The following is a 17,538-nucleotide window of genomic DNA, read 5'->3' as shown; positions in this document are numbered from 1 at the left end:
TTACTAAATAATTACTGTTTTCTGGAATAATAGTTTCAAACTCAAATGGTGAAACGTGTGACCTAATGCTCAAGCTGAAATACTAAGGGTTAATAGGATTGACAGCTTACATTTGTCAAGAAAATAGCAAGTGCAGACTTGGAAAGTAGGGGGAATAGAACTCCGAAGTTAAGCGTGCTCAGGCTGGGGTAGTGAGAGGATGGGTGACCGGCCGGAAAGTTAGACCATTTGGAATGAGTGATCCACACTTGAGCAGTTAAGAGGGGTGATTAGAGACTAAATCATCAAATAATTCAAAAAATTGAAAATTGAAAAAAAGATCATTTTTTCCAAAATTTTCAAAAACAAAATTCAAAAAATAAAAACCTTCGGTACCGGTTGGTGTTACCAACCGGTACTAAAGGTCCCCCATACCACGGCGCGAGCTCACGCCATGTGGTGGGCCTTTAGTGGCGGTTCGTGCCGAACCGGTACTAAAGGGGGGGCTTTAGTCTCCACCCTTTAGTGCTGGTTGTAGAACCAACACTAAAGGCCCTTACAAACCGGTAATAAAGCTCCGTTTTCTTAGTGCCCCTAGAGCCAAAAAAATTAGATAGTGGTGCGACATCACTCGAATCTAAGTCCAGTACGCTCCGCCTATTACTCTTGAGAGCTGCAAACTCTCTAGAAGGTTAGTTATCAATTTTTTCAGAGACCAAGAGTGATTGTGGTTCTCGAAGAAGAAGTCTGTAAAGGTTAGGAGATCGCCTCAAGTATATACCACGAGTGATCGACATTGGTTGATGAACCAATTGTCGAGGAGAATAGGGTGAAGAGAGTTTATCTTCTGTGTTAAATTACAACCCCTCCAACCAGACAAAATCCTTGTGCAGAAGGACGAACTGGTCTACCAAATTCCTTGTCGCCATCGAGCATCACTAGTTACCTCCGTTTCTCCTCTTTACATTCGAACTGTTTCAATCATGTGATTTTTCTCGATGCATGCTTTTAGTTTCCATTCGGTAGCTTGTATTCGCTCGTTGTACTCTGTTTTCATTCGCTCCGCTGCTGTGTTCCGAGAGTTATGAGATTTCCAAAGAAATTTTGAAACTCCCATTCACCCGCCCCCCTCTCTCGTAGACATACTTCGTTCCTACAATCTCAGCGTCCTGGCTCGGCCTCGAACATTGAGATTTTTTTTTAATCCCCATAAATCCGAAACTCACCCGAAATTCAGGAAACTTGGCATGGTGTCATGGCATGGCACATACATGCCATGGTAAAAAAAATTGTCCAAATTGGGGCAAGTTTTGGTACAAGCCTCTTACAAACCAGAGTTTCTCGCAAGAAGCATCGTGGTCCCCATAGGGAACGTGTCACACTTGTGGGCGAAACAATAATCGTTGTCTCTTCTCGCCTTATATTTTTTCTACACGCAACATAGACCAAGAGGAGATTTGTGATGAAATATGAAATTATTCAGGGTTCATTTGGCCTTTTTATACATTAATTGAGTTTTCTAGGCATTTAATGTTCATAATTCAAATTTGAACTACAAGCACATGCTCCCGTGCACCAAAATGGCTTGAAAATCATACATGTGTCCTTGGGTGCATGTTTAGGTCCCATGCAAGGAATGAGAATGAATTACAAACATCTCGGCATCCTGGCTCAGCCTCAAACATTGAGAATCTTGGTTTTTAAATCCCCATAAATCAAAACTCACCACGAAATTCATGAAACTTGGCATGGTGTCATGACATGGCAAATCTATGCCATGGTAAAAAATTTGTCCGATTTGGGGCAAGTTTTGGTACAGGGCTCTTACAAACCGGAGCTTCTCGCAAGAAACCACGTGGTTCCGACAGGGAACGTGTCACCCTTGTGGACGAAACGACAATCATTGCCTCTTCCCCCCTTGTATTTTTTCTATATGCAACATAGACCAACAAGAGATTCATGCTGAAATATGAAATTATTTGGGGTTCGTTTGACCTTTTTTATACATTAATCTATATATACTTGCCCTCCAAGTATTGTAATCTATATATACTTGCCCTCAAGGCTCAATAACAACAATCCTTCGCATTGCGCGACAAACTGCCCTCGTGGAGGGGCGCGACACTGCCGAAATGTAGCAGACTTTTGCTCGTGAGACCGGTCCTATGCGCAATTCCCATTCACACCATGTTAGCACTAAACCTCCCCCCCCCCCCCCCCCCCCCCGAAGACGATCAAGGCCATCATTAAGACCTGCAGAGGATTTTGTGGTGCGGCAAAGACGAGGCTAACCGCGGGCAATGCGCGGTAGCATGGGCAAGGGTGTGTACGCCTAGATGGGCTGGTGGACTCGGCATCCCGGACTTCCACGAATTATGCCCTCCAAGCTCGCTGGCCATGGTTGCAGCATACAGACACTTCTAGGCCATGGAAGGGCTTCAAGATCAAAATACCAGAGGAGGCATGGGCGATCTTCAGAACAGCGGCGATCACACGTGTGGGTGACGGCCGGAGCGCACTATTCTGGGAGGACCGGTGGATCCTGGGCTATAGGGTTCAAGAGCTGTCACCCAAGCTCTACGCGTGTCCTGCCCAAAATTCGAGCCAGTAGAACGGTCCAGGAAGCACTCCAGGTGGGCTCTTGGGCTTCGGATGTTGGCCCTGACATAGATGATGATGTGCTACAGGAGTTCTTGCTATTCTGGGACAGGACCAACATATTCAAGCTAACAGAGGGGAGCAATGACTGGATCCAATGGGCATAGGAAGACAATGTGTGCTACTCGGCAAGCTCAGCTTATGCATCCAAGTTTTTGGGTTTGGAAGTAGCTCCATATGCGGACAACGCCTAGATATCCAAAGCCCCGCTAAAGTGCAGATTCTTTGCATGGTTTGCCGTCAGGAACAGATGTTGGACCTCAGACCGCCTAGCACGACGCGCACTGCCTCACCAGCCTGCATGCCCCTTTGGTAATCAGTGCGGTGAGACCATCAATCACATTCCGGTCACGTGTGTGTTGGCCAGATCGGTATGGTGCACGATCTTTACGGCACTAGGCAAGCCACAGCGGACACCGACGGCAGATGCTGAGCTGATACAATGGTATAACTCATGCATGGCGCCAGACATCAAGACCAAGGACATCTGCACTCTCTTGTTGTTAGGCATGTGGGAGCTCTGAAAGCACAGGAATGCCATCATCTTTGATGGAGCAACATCCTTGGTCTCAGTGGTGATCTCGAAGATAAAAAGTAAAAGTAGAAATCAGCTAGCCTCCTCAAAGGTGACTTTGGCGCCTTACTTGGAGGTTTAACTGTGTGGGCAATGACAAGTAGTTAGCTACTAGATCGCTGTGTCCCACGACGGCCGTGTAAGCTATTGTAAGAAGATTGCCGATGGGGCTCTTTACCCCCTCTCCCCTTTAATGCATCATACGCACACTCGTACGTATTCTAGAAGAAAAAAAATCTACCGCATTACGTCAATTTCCCTCTTTATTCCCCTATTATACACTCTAATTGTAGAGCTTCTTCTGTATATAAGAAAAACACCAGGAGAAGTGTTCATCTCGTCTCGATTTCTTTAAGACGAGACGAGCTGCTGCAGCCTACAGCGGTCGTCGGTGAGTGCATGAACCATGGCTAGCTCGTGGCGTGTTCGCCGCCGTGTTCGCGAAGAAGTCCGGCACACATGGTCCACTCTCTACCTATCTAGGAGATCGAAAGAAACCAAACCCAAACAAATGGAGCACTACGTGTCAAGCGAGCACAGAGCCCGTGTTAGAATGGCCAATTTCGGAGCAATCATCCATGCCGTCGCCTCAGACTGATTGGTGTATCTATCCATGCGGCCATGCCTCAGTCTCTGCTACCCACGGCAGCCGATGCTCTGAAGAAGAACTATTCTACTTCAGGTTCTTTCCTCCTGATCGCGACTCAGCACCGGGATAACTATAGTGGTGCTAACCAGTCCGCAGAAGCCACAGGACTCATCTGCTTAAACAATGGGGTGGCGACTGACGACTTTGCCGTGCGCACGCGACCGCTTCCCCCGTTGCTCGGCAGCCGCCATGGGCAGCATCAGCACGCAATGCCTACGAATTTCTTGCTTACTTTACGTGGCTCCCGACGAGAGAAGAAGCATCGACTTCAACTTGTCCGTTTGACAGCGGAAATCACTGTGCGCTCGTTAACTGAGAGGAGCCCGGGAAAGCGCGTCTTTCCAGATGGATCGTCCCGGCAGGATCGGTGCAGCGCTGCCGCCGAGAGAATACGGTTTTCGGAATGACTTAGCGCCGGAGGAATCAGGAACTGACCTACCCTGAGCCGATGCGAATGCGATGCATGCACCGGCGCCGCTTTTAAATTATTGGCGGGCTTTATGCATGCCGGTGCCCGCTTTTGAGGTGCCGCCCGAACCGGAGGAGATGCCAACGTGCCATCCCACTAGCAAGACCGGATACTTGCGGTGGATGGATGATCTGAAACACGCACGATCCAGAGTAGTGGAGGTTGGCGATGAACTGCTGCAACACGAACGGGCAACAAGTTCAGGGGAAACACAACAGGCGTTCAGTTCATCCAATCCCCTTAAACAAGATAACATTTCAGATCAAAGTCCATCGTTAGGTTAAAAATCTGGAGCCAAATTATTGGCACATTGGGCTAGACTACTATAACAGCTCAGAGCCGTAGGGCGGGGGACTGCCAGAGAACAGAAAACTCAATCAGGAATTCGGCCATGCATGCATCATATGCGCCGTGATGCTTCACGCAACGCCAATCCGTCCACGCCTACGAAACTCGATACAACTCAGCAGAATGGACTCGACTCGAACGAAAAGCTCGGTGGGCGGAACAAATTAAAGCTACTCCGACATGTCAAGTTGTCAACGCCCACCTGCTCGCCACCGCGATTAGCTGGGGCCCACGGCTTAGCAAGTTGGCCCGTTGATCGCTCTGTAAATAAAATACTAATAAACCGTGATTCTTCGTCGCCATCGACCAAGAGATTACGAGCGGCTCCAAGGAGGCGACGCGGACGTATAACCGCTGCGGGACTAATCTATACGGCGTATTCAGAGCTTTTTCCTGTGACTCGACAGCGATCGCTCACGATATCTTGCAGCGAGTAAATATCTATACTAGTCTAGCAGCTGTGATACGTTTCTTCACACATAAATCTTGCGATATCAACGGAAGAAGCACAAGAATAGGCAGCTCAACGGTAGAGATCAGTGTGCACACAGCACCAGGCTACCAATCAGGAGCAGGCGGTAGCGACTACTAGCAAGATAGTTGGGACGTTACGGGGGTGGGTGACCGAACCGCCGTGCACCGGTAGCATCATCTTGCCGAATCGGCGACGGCAGAGCACGGCCCGGTTTATGCGCGAAACGGCAAGCGAACGGACCGCTCGGTCGAGAAATCCGGGCCGGCGGGCATGGGCGGTTCCATCATCGCCGGACACGTCCGTTCAGCCACTAGAGAAAAGGCGAGGCTCAGACCGTGCTTCCAGAACGCGGGCGAGCATCCAAGAGATATGCTAGTATACGCATGCACGGGCGAGTGAGGATGCATCCGATCCCTCTCGATCCACCACTTGCCTGGGGAGAATGGTGCGGGGCTGGCCAATGGCGGACGCATTAGGTGCGGCAATGGCGTCGTTAGTGGTAACTTTTGTGCCATTTTTCTCTCTTCACTTTTGAGAGCCGAGAAAACGTGGGCTTTTCGCTACTGTTTTGCACCGCCTATTTGGGAGCTGGGAAAGATGAGGGTTGGGCAGATGCGATGGAATCTCCAGGAGGAGCATCGATGCGGAGCCGAAAATACAACTCAATGAGCAAGTGAATTGAGGGAGTGCAGTGGCAGTGTGGCACTTTAGGCCAACTCCATCACGTGATCCCAAACGGACGTTCGTTTTGTCCAGAATATATCCGTTTGGGTAGAGCAATGGGGTTATATCCGGACTTGTCCTGGGATGCGGTGGCCATGCGCCCAGCGCGCGGCCGCATCCGTTTGCCCCATCCTGTCCGTCAGGGCCAAAAATACCCATATTTTCATCAAAACAAGTTTACACATCCAAATATTTGTCTAAAAATTAAAATAGTTTTACAACCCAATTGAATTTGTCTATAATAAAATAGTTTTACAACCAAATCGAAATTGTCTCGACTGAACATTGAACCAATACATTTATTGGTTGCCAATGTGATCCCAAACATGCTCAACCAAGTCATTTTGAAAATTCAAATGAGTGTGCCAATCACGCAGCTCACGGTGGAATTGGACAAATTGTTAAAATGTGGCCGGGTCTTGGTGCAGTGGCTCAATATTTTCACCTTGATAATCAAATCCTTAGTCGAAAATACTCTCATCACGCTCGTCCTCGACGATCATATTGTGTATGATCACACAAGCAGTCATCACATCCCAAAGCTTCGTTGTGAAAAGCTTCTACTATTCGGCTCATTTCTCCTCCCGAGTCCCCTCTCCCCTCCCGAGTCGCCCCCCGCGTGGGCGGCCGGGAGGCCCCCAGATCCCGTCGGCCGGCCCTCCCCCACTCCTCCTCCTCCTCCCTCGCCGCCGCCCAAGGGCGCGGCCAGGCGAAGCCTGGTCGTCGCCGGCGGCGGCGGGGACTCGGGCCCTCTCGCTTGCGTGGGGCTGGCGCGGCCCGGAGCGTGGCGGCGGGCCGGATGCCACGGCGGGTGGTGGCGGCGCCTCGGCGACTTCGCTCCCCCGCGGCAGGAGGCCTCGCGATCTGGTGCGTCGCGGTCGCTAGGGACGGCGGCGGTGTGACCGGATCGGTTCGCGGCGGCGCGACCGGATCTATGCCCAAGCGTGGGCCTTGATCGCTGGTCTACCGTCGGCACGGTGGCGAGTGCGACTCGTCGGCAGCTAGGCAGATCCGCCGGGATCCTACCCTTGTCTGATCCTTGACAGCACGGGTATCTACGGGGGAAACCCTAGATCTCCTTGGGATCGAGCCATGACGGCGATTTTGCGTCGTAGTCCCTCTTTAGGGCATCGTTTTGGAGTTTACTCCGGTTGAAGGGACCAGTGACGTCGGTGGCGCACGTCTGGTGGAGCAACTGCCGATGAAAATCGCGCTGACTACGGTCATGGCAGATGATGACGGCGTCTTAGATGTCGTTCCCTTGCCAAGGCATCGTCGTTGCAGTCTGCGTCATCAGGCTCAGGATGCTCCGGGGGAAACACTAGATCTGGGTCTTCCGGATCAGACGATGATGGCGTTTTATCGCTTTCCCTCCTGGGGGCATCGTTTTGGAGCAAGTGATGGTTAGGGGGATGGTGGAGCGGTACTTCATTTCACACATTGATGGCGACGGAGATCGCGGCATGGCGCTGTGGAGGCTCGGCGTCCGATGCACGGAGATGGACTCGCGCAGGAGGAGGTAGCTGTCTGGCGTCATGGTGACATCGATGGCAGAGTGGCCAGACAAGGTAGAAGCCTCAATATGATCTGAAGACGAACCTGTGGAAGATGGCGGCGACGACACACGAGTGTGTCTGACCGGATTGTGCCCGAGACCCGGTATGTGGCTCGGCTGGGGCTTCCGGCTTTATGTATTAGGCTTAGGTGAGTGGTTTGGGTAGTGGCCCAGCTAGCACCCCTTCATCATATGGATAGGTGTAGCGGCATATGTTGCCAAGATGGTGGATTCAGATATATTGTTTGTAATACTTTGTAAGGTCCTTGAGAATAATCAATAAAGTGGTCGTATGCATCTCCCAGATGCAGAGGCCGGGGGTCATCCTCCTTTTCTAAAAAAAGCCTCCCAAAGCTTCGTTTCATCCCATGACAGTGCAGGGTTTCGAATGATACCCCGTCAGGATTGAAGCACACCAAAAGCACGTTCCACATCATTTCTTGCACTCTCTTGCATTTGGGCAAATCTCTTTCTTTTCTCACCTTGGGGTTTCGAAATTGTCTTCACAAAAGTTGACCACTCAGGATATATACCATCAGCTAGATAGTATCCCTTGTTGTACTGGTGGTCGTTGATCTCAAAGTTGACAGATGGGGAGTGGCCTTCTGCAAGCCTTGCGAAGACTGGAGAACGATGCAGCACGTTGATATCATTGTGAGAACCTGCCATGTCAAAGAAAGGATGTCATATCCAAAGATCCTGCGAAGCCACCGCTTCTAATATGACAGTGCGCGCCTTGACATGCCCCTTGTACTGGGCCTGCCAAGCAAATGGACAGTTCTTTCACTCCCAGTGCATACAATCTATGCTGCCAAGCATGCCTGGAAAGTCTCTAGCTACGTTGATCGCCAAGAATCTCTCAGTATCAGCGGCAGTTGGCTGCCTCAAGTACTCTGGGCCAAACACCTCGATCACAGCCTGGCAGAGCTTGTACATTGACATCAGACATGTTGTCTCACTCATACGCACATACTCATCCACCAGATCGCCTGGAATTCCATACGCAAGCATGCGGATGGCCGCGGTGCATTTCTGGTAAGAGGAGAATCGAAGCTTGCCAAGGGCATCCGTCTTGCATTCGAAGTATGGGTCATAAGCAACCACTCCCTCTCGGATACGATCGAACACATGCCTTGTCATTCGAAAACGGCGACGGAATTTATCCCGCTTGAAAAGCGGGGTGTTGGAAAAGTAATCGGCATAGAGCAGGGCGTGGCCTCTCTCCCTATTGCGGTTCAGGTTGGGAGCACGGCCAGGGACTGACCCCCTGTACCGAGGAAGCTGCCGTTGAATGTGGTCGTGAACGACCAGTGAAGCCACCACAAGATCTTCATCATCCGACGACGAATCGTCCGATAAACAAAGGAAGTGATGAAAGAAAAACTCGTCTCCACTGTCCATACCTTTGTAGGCAAAATGGCGAACACCTTGCGGGCGTGGTGGCGAAGAGGCCGCGATGATCACCTCGACGCAACAGGGGTGGTTGCTGGCCGGCTACTGGCCGCTCTGGAGCTACTGGCCGCAGGGGTGGTACGTCGCCGGCGATCATGTCCATCGGCAAAGACGGCGACGACCAAACCTCCTCCCATCGACGGCTAAAACTACGGCGAAAGCGCGGGCATTGTGGCGGCCATGTCGAGACGTGGTCTCGTATGGACGGCCGGGGGGCTGCGCGGTGAGGAGGCGGCCGGAGGATAGCGGCGGCGCCGACGACGGGGCGGGGCAGGGAGAGAGGGTGGAAGCGATAGCGGAGGGACTGCTAGTGTCCCCGACAGGCGGGCCACGGAGGGACAAGGACTTGCGTCGAGGCCGTCTACGCACGTCTGTTTCATCATAAACCGAGCACAAGTTTGAACCGGGGATGAGTCGAAAACACACGGAATCCGAATATTTATCCGTTTGAAACCGTGCGTTGGACCGCGTTATTCGTCCATTTTACTCTAAATGAACGCACCTGGATAAGATGAGTCGTGCGGTGAAGTTGGCCTTACTAATGCAGTGGCAATGGACGTAGTACCACGTCTTGAAAAAGCGATTGTGTACCTTTGCTTAGCACTCGCAAAAAAAGTGTGCCCTCGCTGTTTAGAGAGGATCGATCACAATTTCCCGCCGTATCACGCGAGGCAGCCCGAACCGGGACCGTGACGCCGACAGGTTCAGAAACAAAAATGCACCTCTTTGCTGGGATTTCATAGCTTGTTTGTACTCCTTTCGTTTCGAATTACTTGTCTTTGATTTGTCTAGATATGGAGATATCTAACACTAAAATGTGTCTAGATACATTCGTATCTAGACAAATCCAAGACAAATAATTCGAAACGGATGGAGTACTATATATGATTTGCAATTTGCGATTCGACCGGTCGGTCATACTACGTGTGCTTGCCGGGTCGCGACTCGGCCCGGGCCCGCGACGAGTCGATAAGAACGGCCCGAGAGCTCACTGTCAAAGTACCCGCCGAGTCTTCCTCCTCCCATTTTTTCCACCACTTTCCACAAGCCACAAGCGCCGCGCTACTTTTCCTCCACCTCGGCCTACAAAGCCTTCGCGCTCCTGTGCCGGCGAGCCGCTTTCTTGCAAAGCATTTCTTCCCTCCCCTGCTCTCCCGCATCCACATTCTTCCTTCTCGTTTCCCCGGCGCAAGATGGCAATAGACCACGCGTCCCCTCTCGCGCTCAAGAGCGGCGGCGCCACGGTAATCTTGTTAGCTGATTGATTTCTTGATGATTATCTCCAGCAATGTTTCTTGGTTCTCGACTGATCCTAATGGCGGTGCCGGATTGAAACTGCAATGTTGGGCGAGCAGGGAGGAGCGGGGTGCGAGGACGAGGAGGCGGAGAACCAGCGGTGGCCGCCGTGGCTGAAGCCGCTGCTGGCGACGAGCTTCTTCGTGCAATGCCGGGCGCACGCCGACGCGCACAAGAGCGAGTGCAACATGTACTGCCTCGACTGCGTCAACGGCGCGCTCTGCTCGCTCTGCCTCGCCCACCACCGCGACCACCACGCCATCCAGGTCAGTCAGTAGACCATTCTCCAATGCCGGCGTCCTCCTGTATCCTCTTCCTCCCCTGTTCGATCGATTCATGTTGGTCTTGACTGATGCGTGGCACGGGAGCAGATTCGGAGGTCGTCGTACCACGACGTGATCCGGGCGTCGGAGATACAGAGGGTGCTGGACATCACCGGCGTGCAGACGTACATCATCAACAGCGCGCGCGTGGTGTTCCTCAACGAGCGCCCGCAGCCGAGGCCGGGCAAGGGGGTCACCAACACCTGCGAGGTCTGCGAGCGCAGCCTCCTCGACTCCTTCCGCTTCTGCTCCCTCGGATGCAAAGTATGCATATGTCCTCCTTACAATCCAAGCTTCGGCCATGGCCTGGCGCATTGCAAGCTGGTAACCAGCACGGCGTCTTCTGCCCCACAGATTGTAGGCACGTCCGGCGGCCACCGGCCGAGGAAGAAGCACGGCGGCAAGAAGAAGAAGAGAGCGGCGGTCAAGGATGCGCGGTCGGACTCGGAGCACTCGTGCACGAGCACAAGCGGCGGCAGCAGCGACAAGAGCAGCGTGGTGCAGAGCTTCTCGCCGTCGACCCCGCCGGCCACCTCCAGCAGCTACCGCGCCGGCAACAAGCGCCGCAAGGGCATCCCGCACCGGTCGCCGTTCGGCAGCCTCATCGTGGAGTACTAAGACAGCACACATGCCTGCCCGGCCCTGATCAACACTCTAGCGTGCTGTACACGTGACATAGCCAAGAAGGTAATGGCTGCGCGCCCTGAACGGCGAGCCCCGGGCCGCCGTCGAGGGGCACGAGCAGCAAGCACATACTCCTGCTACTATAGCGTGTGACTTTCAGTTTGTTGCAGTTCAGTTATACTAGCTAGTTACCACCGGTAAAACAGTAGCGTTAGACTGTAAGTAAGTAACTTGCAACTCCATGACGACGACTAAGTTTTGCAATGTACTGTAGTAAACTCCTTGCCCCCATATGGTTACGGCACTAGATCGTAAATGTGCATAGATGATAGATAAATGTATCACCGTAGGGAACCGTAGTGTGTGGAGCAGGAGGCCAGCGTGGTGTTCATGTGTGTGCGCGGCACGGGCCATGTACAGTAATAAAAAATACTACTAAGAATGCTGCTCAGCTCGGCCATGTTTTGGTGTTCCCAATGCCGCAGAGCCAGGCATTGATCTGGCTGAGTGGCTCGTCATTCACTCACTCGAGCCAGTCCTCTGACACTCGGCGCAGAGCCAGCCCCCCATCAATGCGGCTGCCGCCCGCAGGAGATGCTCGACATGGCCGGCGATACGGTTACCCGGTGACGTCCCGGCCGCCGTCTGAGGTCAATAGAAGCGGTGTGCATTTAGCTGACGGGGGGAGGTCGGCACGTGTTTGGACCGTTCGCGCGCGTGGAAAAGCCCGTGCGGTAGCTTCTGGAAGGGGCGAGGGCGAGTCATGGGACGCATGGCCGGCCCGGCCTCCTCCACCCGGCGTGGACGGACGGCGACGCCGAGCCGTGCCGTGCCGTGCGACGCCGCCTAACTTGATGGGCCCGCCATTTGTCCCGGAAAGCGGCTGTTCCTGACGGCGACGCCTGCCTGCCATCGCCCGTCCACCGCCTTTACTTTCCACCGGTCGCCGCCCGTTCGGAACGAACACGCCGGGGCTCCGATCAACGTCGCGCATTTATCATCGGCCCACCGGACCGGGTCCTGCTGGCGAGTGGGAGTGGGACGCCCGGTGCCCGGACATGGATCAGGTTCAAGCGCATCCTGGCTATGTACAGTCCCGTGCACCTGCACCTCGCACCAGGTCCGCGTCTTCATCTTGGGTGACGCCTCCGTACTATTCGCGTAGGGCATCGTCTCCTCGGCAGCATTTCGTGCGACTCCGGCCTCCGTATGCCGTGACGCACTGGCGTTGCCACCCGCCCGCTCCACACGGCGGCCTCATGGCGCCCATCGGTCAGTTCCAGTTTTCTTCACTGGACACGCGGTGATGTGTCACCTGCTCCCTTTTGCTGATCTGACGATCAGTCGGCACCGTGTCATGGACCTATCGAAACGCCGTCCCCGTCCCGTGTCCGCATCGGATGGTTAGTCATTCCCCGGCATTATACTGCGTCGCTGCGTTGTGCCTCTGTGTTTTCCTCTCTGAGAAAACAGAAAACCTTGTGCCTTTTTCAGTGAGACGTGACTATGCATGGCATTTCTGGCGCCCATCCTTGGCATGGTATTCCTCGCGGTGTGGACGATGGTGGGGACGTGGATCCGTTGTACTTGCACGCCCCACTGTGAGGCGGTGTCGTGCTCACACTGGTGGGGGTGCGGTTTAGTTTCTCTCGCGCTTTTATTAAACTTTTATAGTGCAGCATTAAGAAGATCCAAAGTATTATAATGCTGAGGAGATATCTATCTATAGATAGATAGAGGGGGGAAATATGAAGGAGAACTTGGGTACCAGCGCACCCTATATGCAAAAAACAATTAGTAATTCAAAAAAAGTTCAAAAAATTCTGAATCTTTTTTGGTTTTAAACATGATCAAGTATTGTAGTCATATAAAAAGATTCGTCAGAGAATGACTTTCGTTGCATCCTGGGTCGAAGATTCGGCAAAAAACGCTATATACAAGTACTATACATGCTATATTGTCATCATAAACTTGTCTTTTTTGCCGTGGAGTCAATATGAATCATTTCTTGTCCAAACTTTTTATACAAATACAATACCTGATCATGTTTGACTCCAAAAAAGATTTGGAATTTTTTGAACTTTTTTTGATCACTCAAACCACGTCTACGAGCATAGCATAGCAATATGAGCATAACGTAGAAGTAACTTCTAAGGTTTGATAATAAAAGGGCAATAGGTTCTATCTCATCATCTACTTCCCAATACCCACAAGTTAAAAGATCCTACTCATGCAATGTTTGAGGATTGTAGCTAATGCATAAAAACTGGGTAATAATGAGGTATGATCAATGTGTTACTTGCCTTGCCGGCGATCTGCAAACCCAGAGACTCGTAGTAGCACGCTTCGCACTCCGGAAATTCTATCGCAAACAAATAATAGCATACATAAGCACTCAAGCATAGATGCAAGGGTAAAATTCAAATAAGAAGATTCAATCTGAAAGCTCAACTGAAGAGCTTCGATTTGCAAAAAGAATCAATCGATTCGGAGCTACGGAACTGAAACTACGGTCAAAAAAATTTCGAAATCAAATCTGCTTGAAACCAAATTTAAAATTTTCAAAACCATGTTCAAGTTGATTAATGAGAAAGAGAGGCTCAAGACGAAGATTTTGGCGTTGGTTTCACTGGATTTGGGCGAACAGTTAAAAAGTTGCGAGGGTTTGAAGATTAGGGGCTAATCTGGGATAAAAATAATCGCGGATAGGTCCCTGGTCAAAAATAAAAATAAAAATAAAAATCTATCAGACGAACGTCCGCTAACAGAGACTAACGAACGAATTCGTTCGTTAAAACAAACTAAAGAACATTCGTAAAATAATCTAAACCGAGAAAACCGGACCGATCTAAGAAAAACCGACCGGTTTATACCTAAAACCGAAAAAACGGCGGCGACAAAGTCAACGGCGGCGGCAGGATTCCGGCGCGGGTCAGCGGGCGGTGGGCGGCAGCGTGGGCGACGGCGGCGCGACGCGGGATGCGGCGGCTACGCGGCGGCGGCGGATTGGGACGAGGATGAGAGGGCGGCGGGGCGGCGGTATTTAAGGGGAGGGGCGCGAGGTGGCTTGGGGCAGGGGGCGCGGCGCGGCTCGGAGCCGGACTCTGGCTGGTGTCCGACGCGGGCACGGCGACGGAGGCGGTGGCACAACGGGCCGGCTGGGCCTTCGGCCGAGTGCGGTCCGAAAAACTTTTTTTTTAAATAAATTCGGTCGAAAGGAAAAATCCTAAATAAATATAAAAAAAATTCTAAAAAAATGCCAAAAACAATTTTCACCGTCTAAATAAAATATTTAGAATAAAGTGAACATTTGTTTTGGCCTAAAAATGCATACTTTTCTAATTCAAATAAAATAGCAATAAAACCAAATAAAACTATTTATTTGATTTTAATATTTTTCCTCCAATATTTCTTTTTATTTTGGAGAAGTCATTTTATCTCCTATCTTTTATTTTTAATATTGGATATATTTTGGAGAGAAAAATAAGTAAAACCAAAATGATCCTTTTTTCAAATTTGAGAAAAATTCAAATATGAAAATAAACGAAATCCCCAACTCTTTTCGTGGGTCCTTGAGTTGCTTAGAATTTCTAGGATCAAAACCAAAATGCAAATAAAATATGATATGCATATGATGACCTATAACATTCCAAATTGAAACAGTTGGATGAAGTCGATCCGACAATAGAGAGGTGGCAAATCCAAGTGTTGTTGACCATTAATATGCTCTTAACTACACCAAGCTCTACAACGTCTGAGACATTCTATTGTTGGGCTTAAGCCCTATGAACATTTTGTACAAAACTAGTAAGCGTGACTCACGTATCATGTGAAAACAATCAGCATTCATCCTAGGAATAGAATATATCAATAAATAAATGAAATATAATCATGTACCAGAAAAATATATAATGATCATCAGAATAATGAAATTAAGCTAGGAATATTGAGAAATGCAAGACAATAGCACTCTTTCTTTCCGGTATTGTTCCATGGACAGGGATGCTGCTAGGCTTTAGGCCTCCTTTGGTTTGGAGGAATTTCATAGAAATTTTAGAGGATATGATTCTTATAGGATTTTTTCCTTTAGAGCCTTTTGGTTCATAGGAATAGATTCCTATTCCTACATAGGATTGGTTCCTATCCTCCATATTTCATAGAAAAATAAAAATGAGCATAGACTCAATGAAAAAATTTCTTTGGTGTCAACCAAATGACATCTCGTTTCCTATTCCTACTCATAGGATTTGAGATACATGCCATCTCATTTCATACAAAATTCCTCTTTCTATGATAATCCTATCCTATGAACCAAAAGAGGCCTTTGTTATCTTGAAAGAAAACCTTGCTTGTAAGACTTCTTTAGTCGAAGAAAGCGTTAGAGCTTCCTAAACCTACACATTGCACCCTTTGTGTTAGTCGAAATAAAAAAAGCTAGGCATTGGTAATTATGAATGTACCTTGTAATTAAGTTATTTGTTTTGTTGATGTATGGATTGAAGTATAACCAAAACTGCTCAGTCGTACTCAAGATAGCATCTGAATTTGAGTGTCGGAAAGCCTTAAAAGTATTAATAAACAACTTAAAACGCAATAGCAGGAACCAAAAAGCATGTTACCCCTGAAATTCCTATCAACTGACACTGGTTTTTTCTCCGCATTACACATGCCAAAAGATACTAAGCATAAAATTAACCCATTTATTTGTCTACTAGATGACCAGATTAAATCGTAAGCGTAAGCATTACCTGGTTCTTATTTCAGTGAAAAGGAAGTCTGTTAAATAATGATTGCCAATGCACGTCACCATGTATGATTCAGAAACCACACCAAGAATAATTTAGGGAGTGGATACATCTGTTTCCAGAGCCTGCAACTCATAATGAAATGCCAGACAAGTTTATTGTATATAAGTGAAATGCTAGACAACTCATAAAAAATGTTCACTAAACTTTCAAGAATTGTTGATAGCATTAAAAAAAATCATGCATTTCAACAATATGTATGTGAAAATTTAGAAAATGTTTCATGACATTTTAAAAAAATGTATATACAATGTAAAAAAGAAATTTTCACGTAGTTTTAAGTTTCGTGCCATTAAAAATGTCCTCAATATTTATTTGGAATAAGTTTAAAATGTACTAAAAAAAGTTCAAAATATATATCTGAAAATTGTACATCATGTCTTTGAAGAAAATGTTCAATGTGTACGAAAAAAGTTACGTGTGTATAGAAAATGTATAACATGTGTTAGAAAAGTCAAAATGTATTTGAAAAAACATGAAAAAAGGAAGAACAAAAACCCGAATAATGAAATAAAGAAAACCAAAGAAAAAACAAAAATCAATCAGAAAACAATGAGAATCGATTAGAAAAAAACACAGATAAAAAAACTTACACCAAAGCCGCAACAGGTGCAGATCCTATCGTGAGAATGGGTCTGACAGAAAGAATAGGGGGTACGTAGGAGGAGGCAAGGCCCTAGCTACAGCGAGGTTGTACACGCAGGTTTACGAGTTCAGGCTCCTCTCGGAGGAGGTAACAGCCCTACGTATCGGTGCCTCGGAGGCTTGTCGACTGGATTATGCGTGAAAGTTACAAGGGGTGCGAACCCTTGTGCCAGAGGAGGGGTGGCTTATATAGAGTGCGCCAGGCCCTTCCAGCCCTCGGTTACACATGGTTCAGTGTGAGTTAAGACAGGGACGTTACTGGTAATGCCATCTATTAATGGTCTTTATGACTACGGAGTGAACGCCTGACCGTTGCCATCCTGAGGTGGCTTTAGATCTTATGTACTCCGAGTGATTCTTTGTATGGTCGAGTGGAATTGAGGTATCCGAGTGGGATCTCTTGTCGAGTGGATTGCACTTCAAGGTGATTTTAGTTGGTGTCTTCAGTTGGACTTTGAATGTCTTTGACTCTAGGGCAGTGTCCTTGGGTAGGTTGTTGATAACCCATAAGTATAGGGGATCACAACAATTTTTGATAAGTAAGAGTGCCGAACCCAACGAGGAGCTAAAGGTAGAACAAATATTTCCTCAAGTTCTATCGACCACCGATACAACTCTACGCACGCTTGACGTTCGCTTTACCTAGAACAAGTATGAAACTAGAAGTACTTTGTAGGTGTTGTTGGATAGGTTTGCAAGAATATAAAGAGCACGTAAATAAAAACTAGGGGATGTTTTAGGTAAAGAAGCAATAAAGTTAGTATAGAGAATGTGGAAAAGTGGTGGTAGGAGTTGCGAAATTGTCCCTAAGCAATTGACTACTTTACTAGACCGATAACAAGTTTTATGTGTGAGAGTCCACTGTTAGCATGTCATCCCTGACTTGGAATTCTATGCACTTATGATTGGAACTATTAGCAAGCGTCCGCAAATAGTAACGTTCATTAAGGTAATACCCAACCA

General features: G+C 49.0%; 1 protein-coding gene across 1 annotated transcript; it reads left to right on the top strand.

Annotated features, from left to right (window-relative positions):
* The first annotated feature begins 9,892 nt into the window (after nt 1-9,892).
* On the top strand, nt 9,893-11,576 carry LOC125514188 (protein RGF1 INDUCIBLE TRANSCRIPTION FACTOR 1-like). Its single transcript, XM_048679469.1, has 4 exons — nt 9,893-10,126; nt 10,238-10,444; nt 10,550-10,765; nt 10,856-11,576. Exons 1-4 carry the CDS (start codon nt 10,076-10,078, stop codon nt 11,117-11,119), a joined length of 738 nt encoding a protein of 245 aa, XP_048535426.1. The 5' UTR covers nt 9,893-10,075; the 3' UTR covers nt 11,120-11,576.
* Nucleotides 11,577-17,538: the final 5,962 nt, after the last annotated feature.

Source organism: Triticum urartu, chromosome 6, assembly GCF_003073215.2.
Source record: "Triticum urartu cultivar G1812 chromosome 6, Tu2.1, whole genome shotgun sequence".
NCBI classification, from domain to species: domain Eukaryota; kingdom Viridiplantae; phylum Streptophyta; class Magnoliopsida; order Poales; family Poaceae; genus Triticum; species Triticum urartu.
Note: the sequence above shows the minus strand (reverse complement) of the source record. Positions and strands in the feature narration are given on the sequence as shown.

Excerpts from the sequence above, each read along its gene's own strand:
- LOC125514188 (XM_048679469.1), top strand. The coding sequence starts at position 10,076 with ATGGCAATAGACCACGCGTCCCCTCTCGCGCTCAAGAGCGGCGGCGCC. Across the intron at positions 10,127-10,237 it reads TCAAGAGCGGCGGCGCCACG|GGAGGAGCGGGGTGCGAGGA; the intron begins GTAATCTTGTTA and ends TTGGGCGAGCAG. Across the intron at positions 10,445-10,549 it reads GCGACCACCACGCCATCCAG|ATTCGGAGGTCGTCGTACCA; the intron begins GTCAGTCAGTAG and ends GCACGGGAGCAG.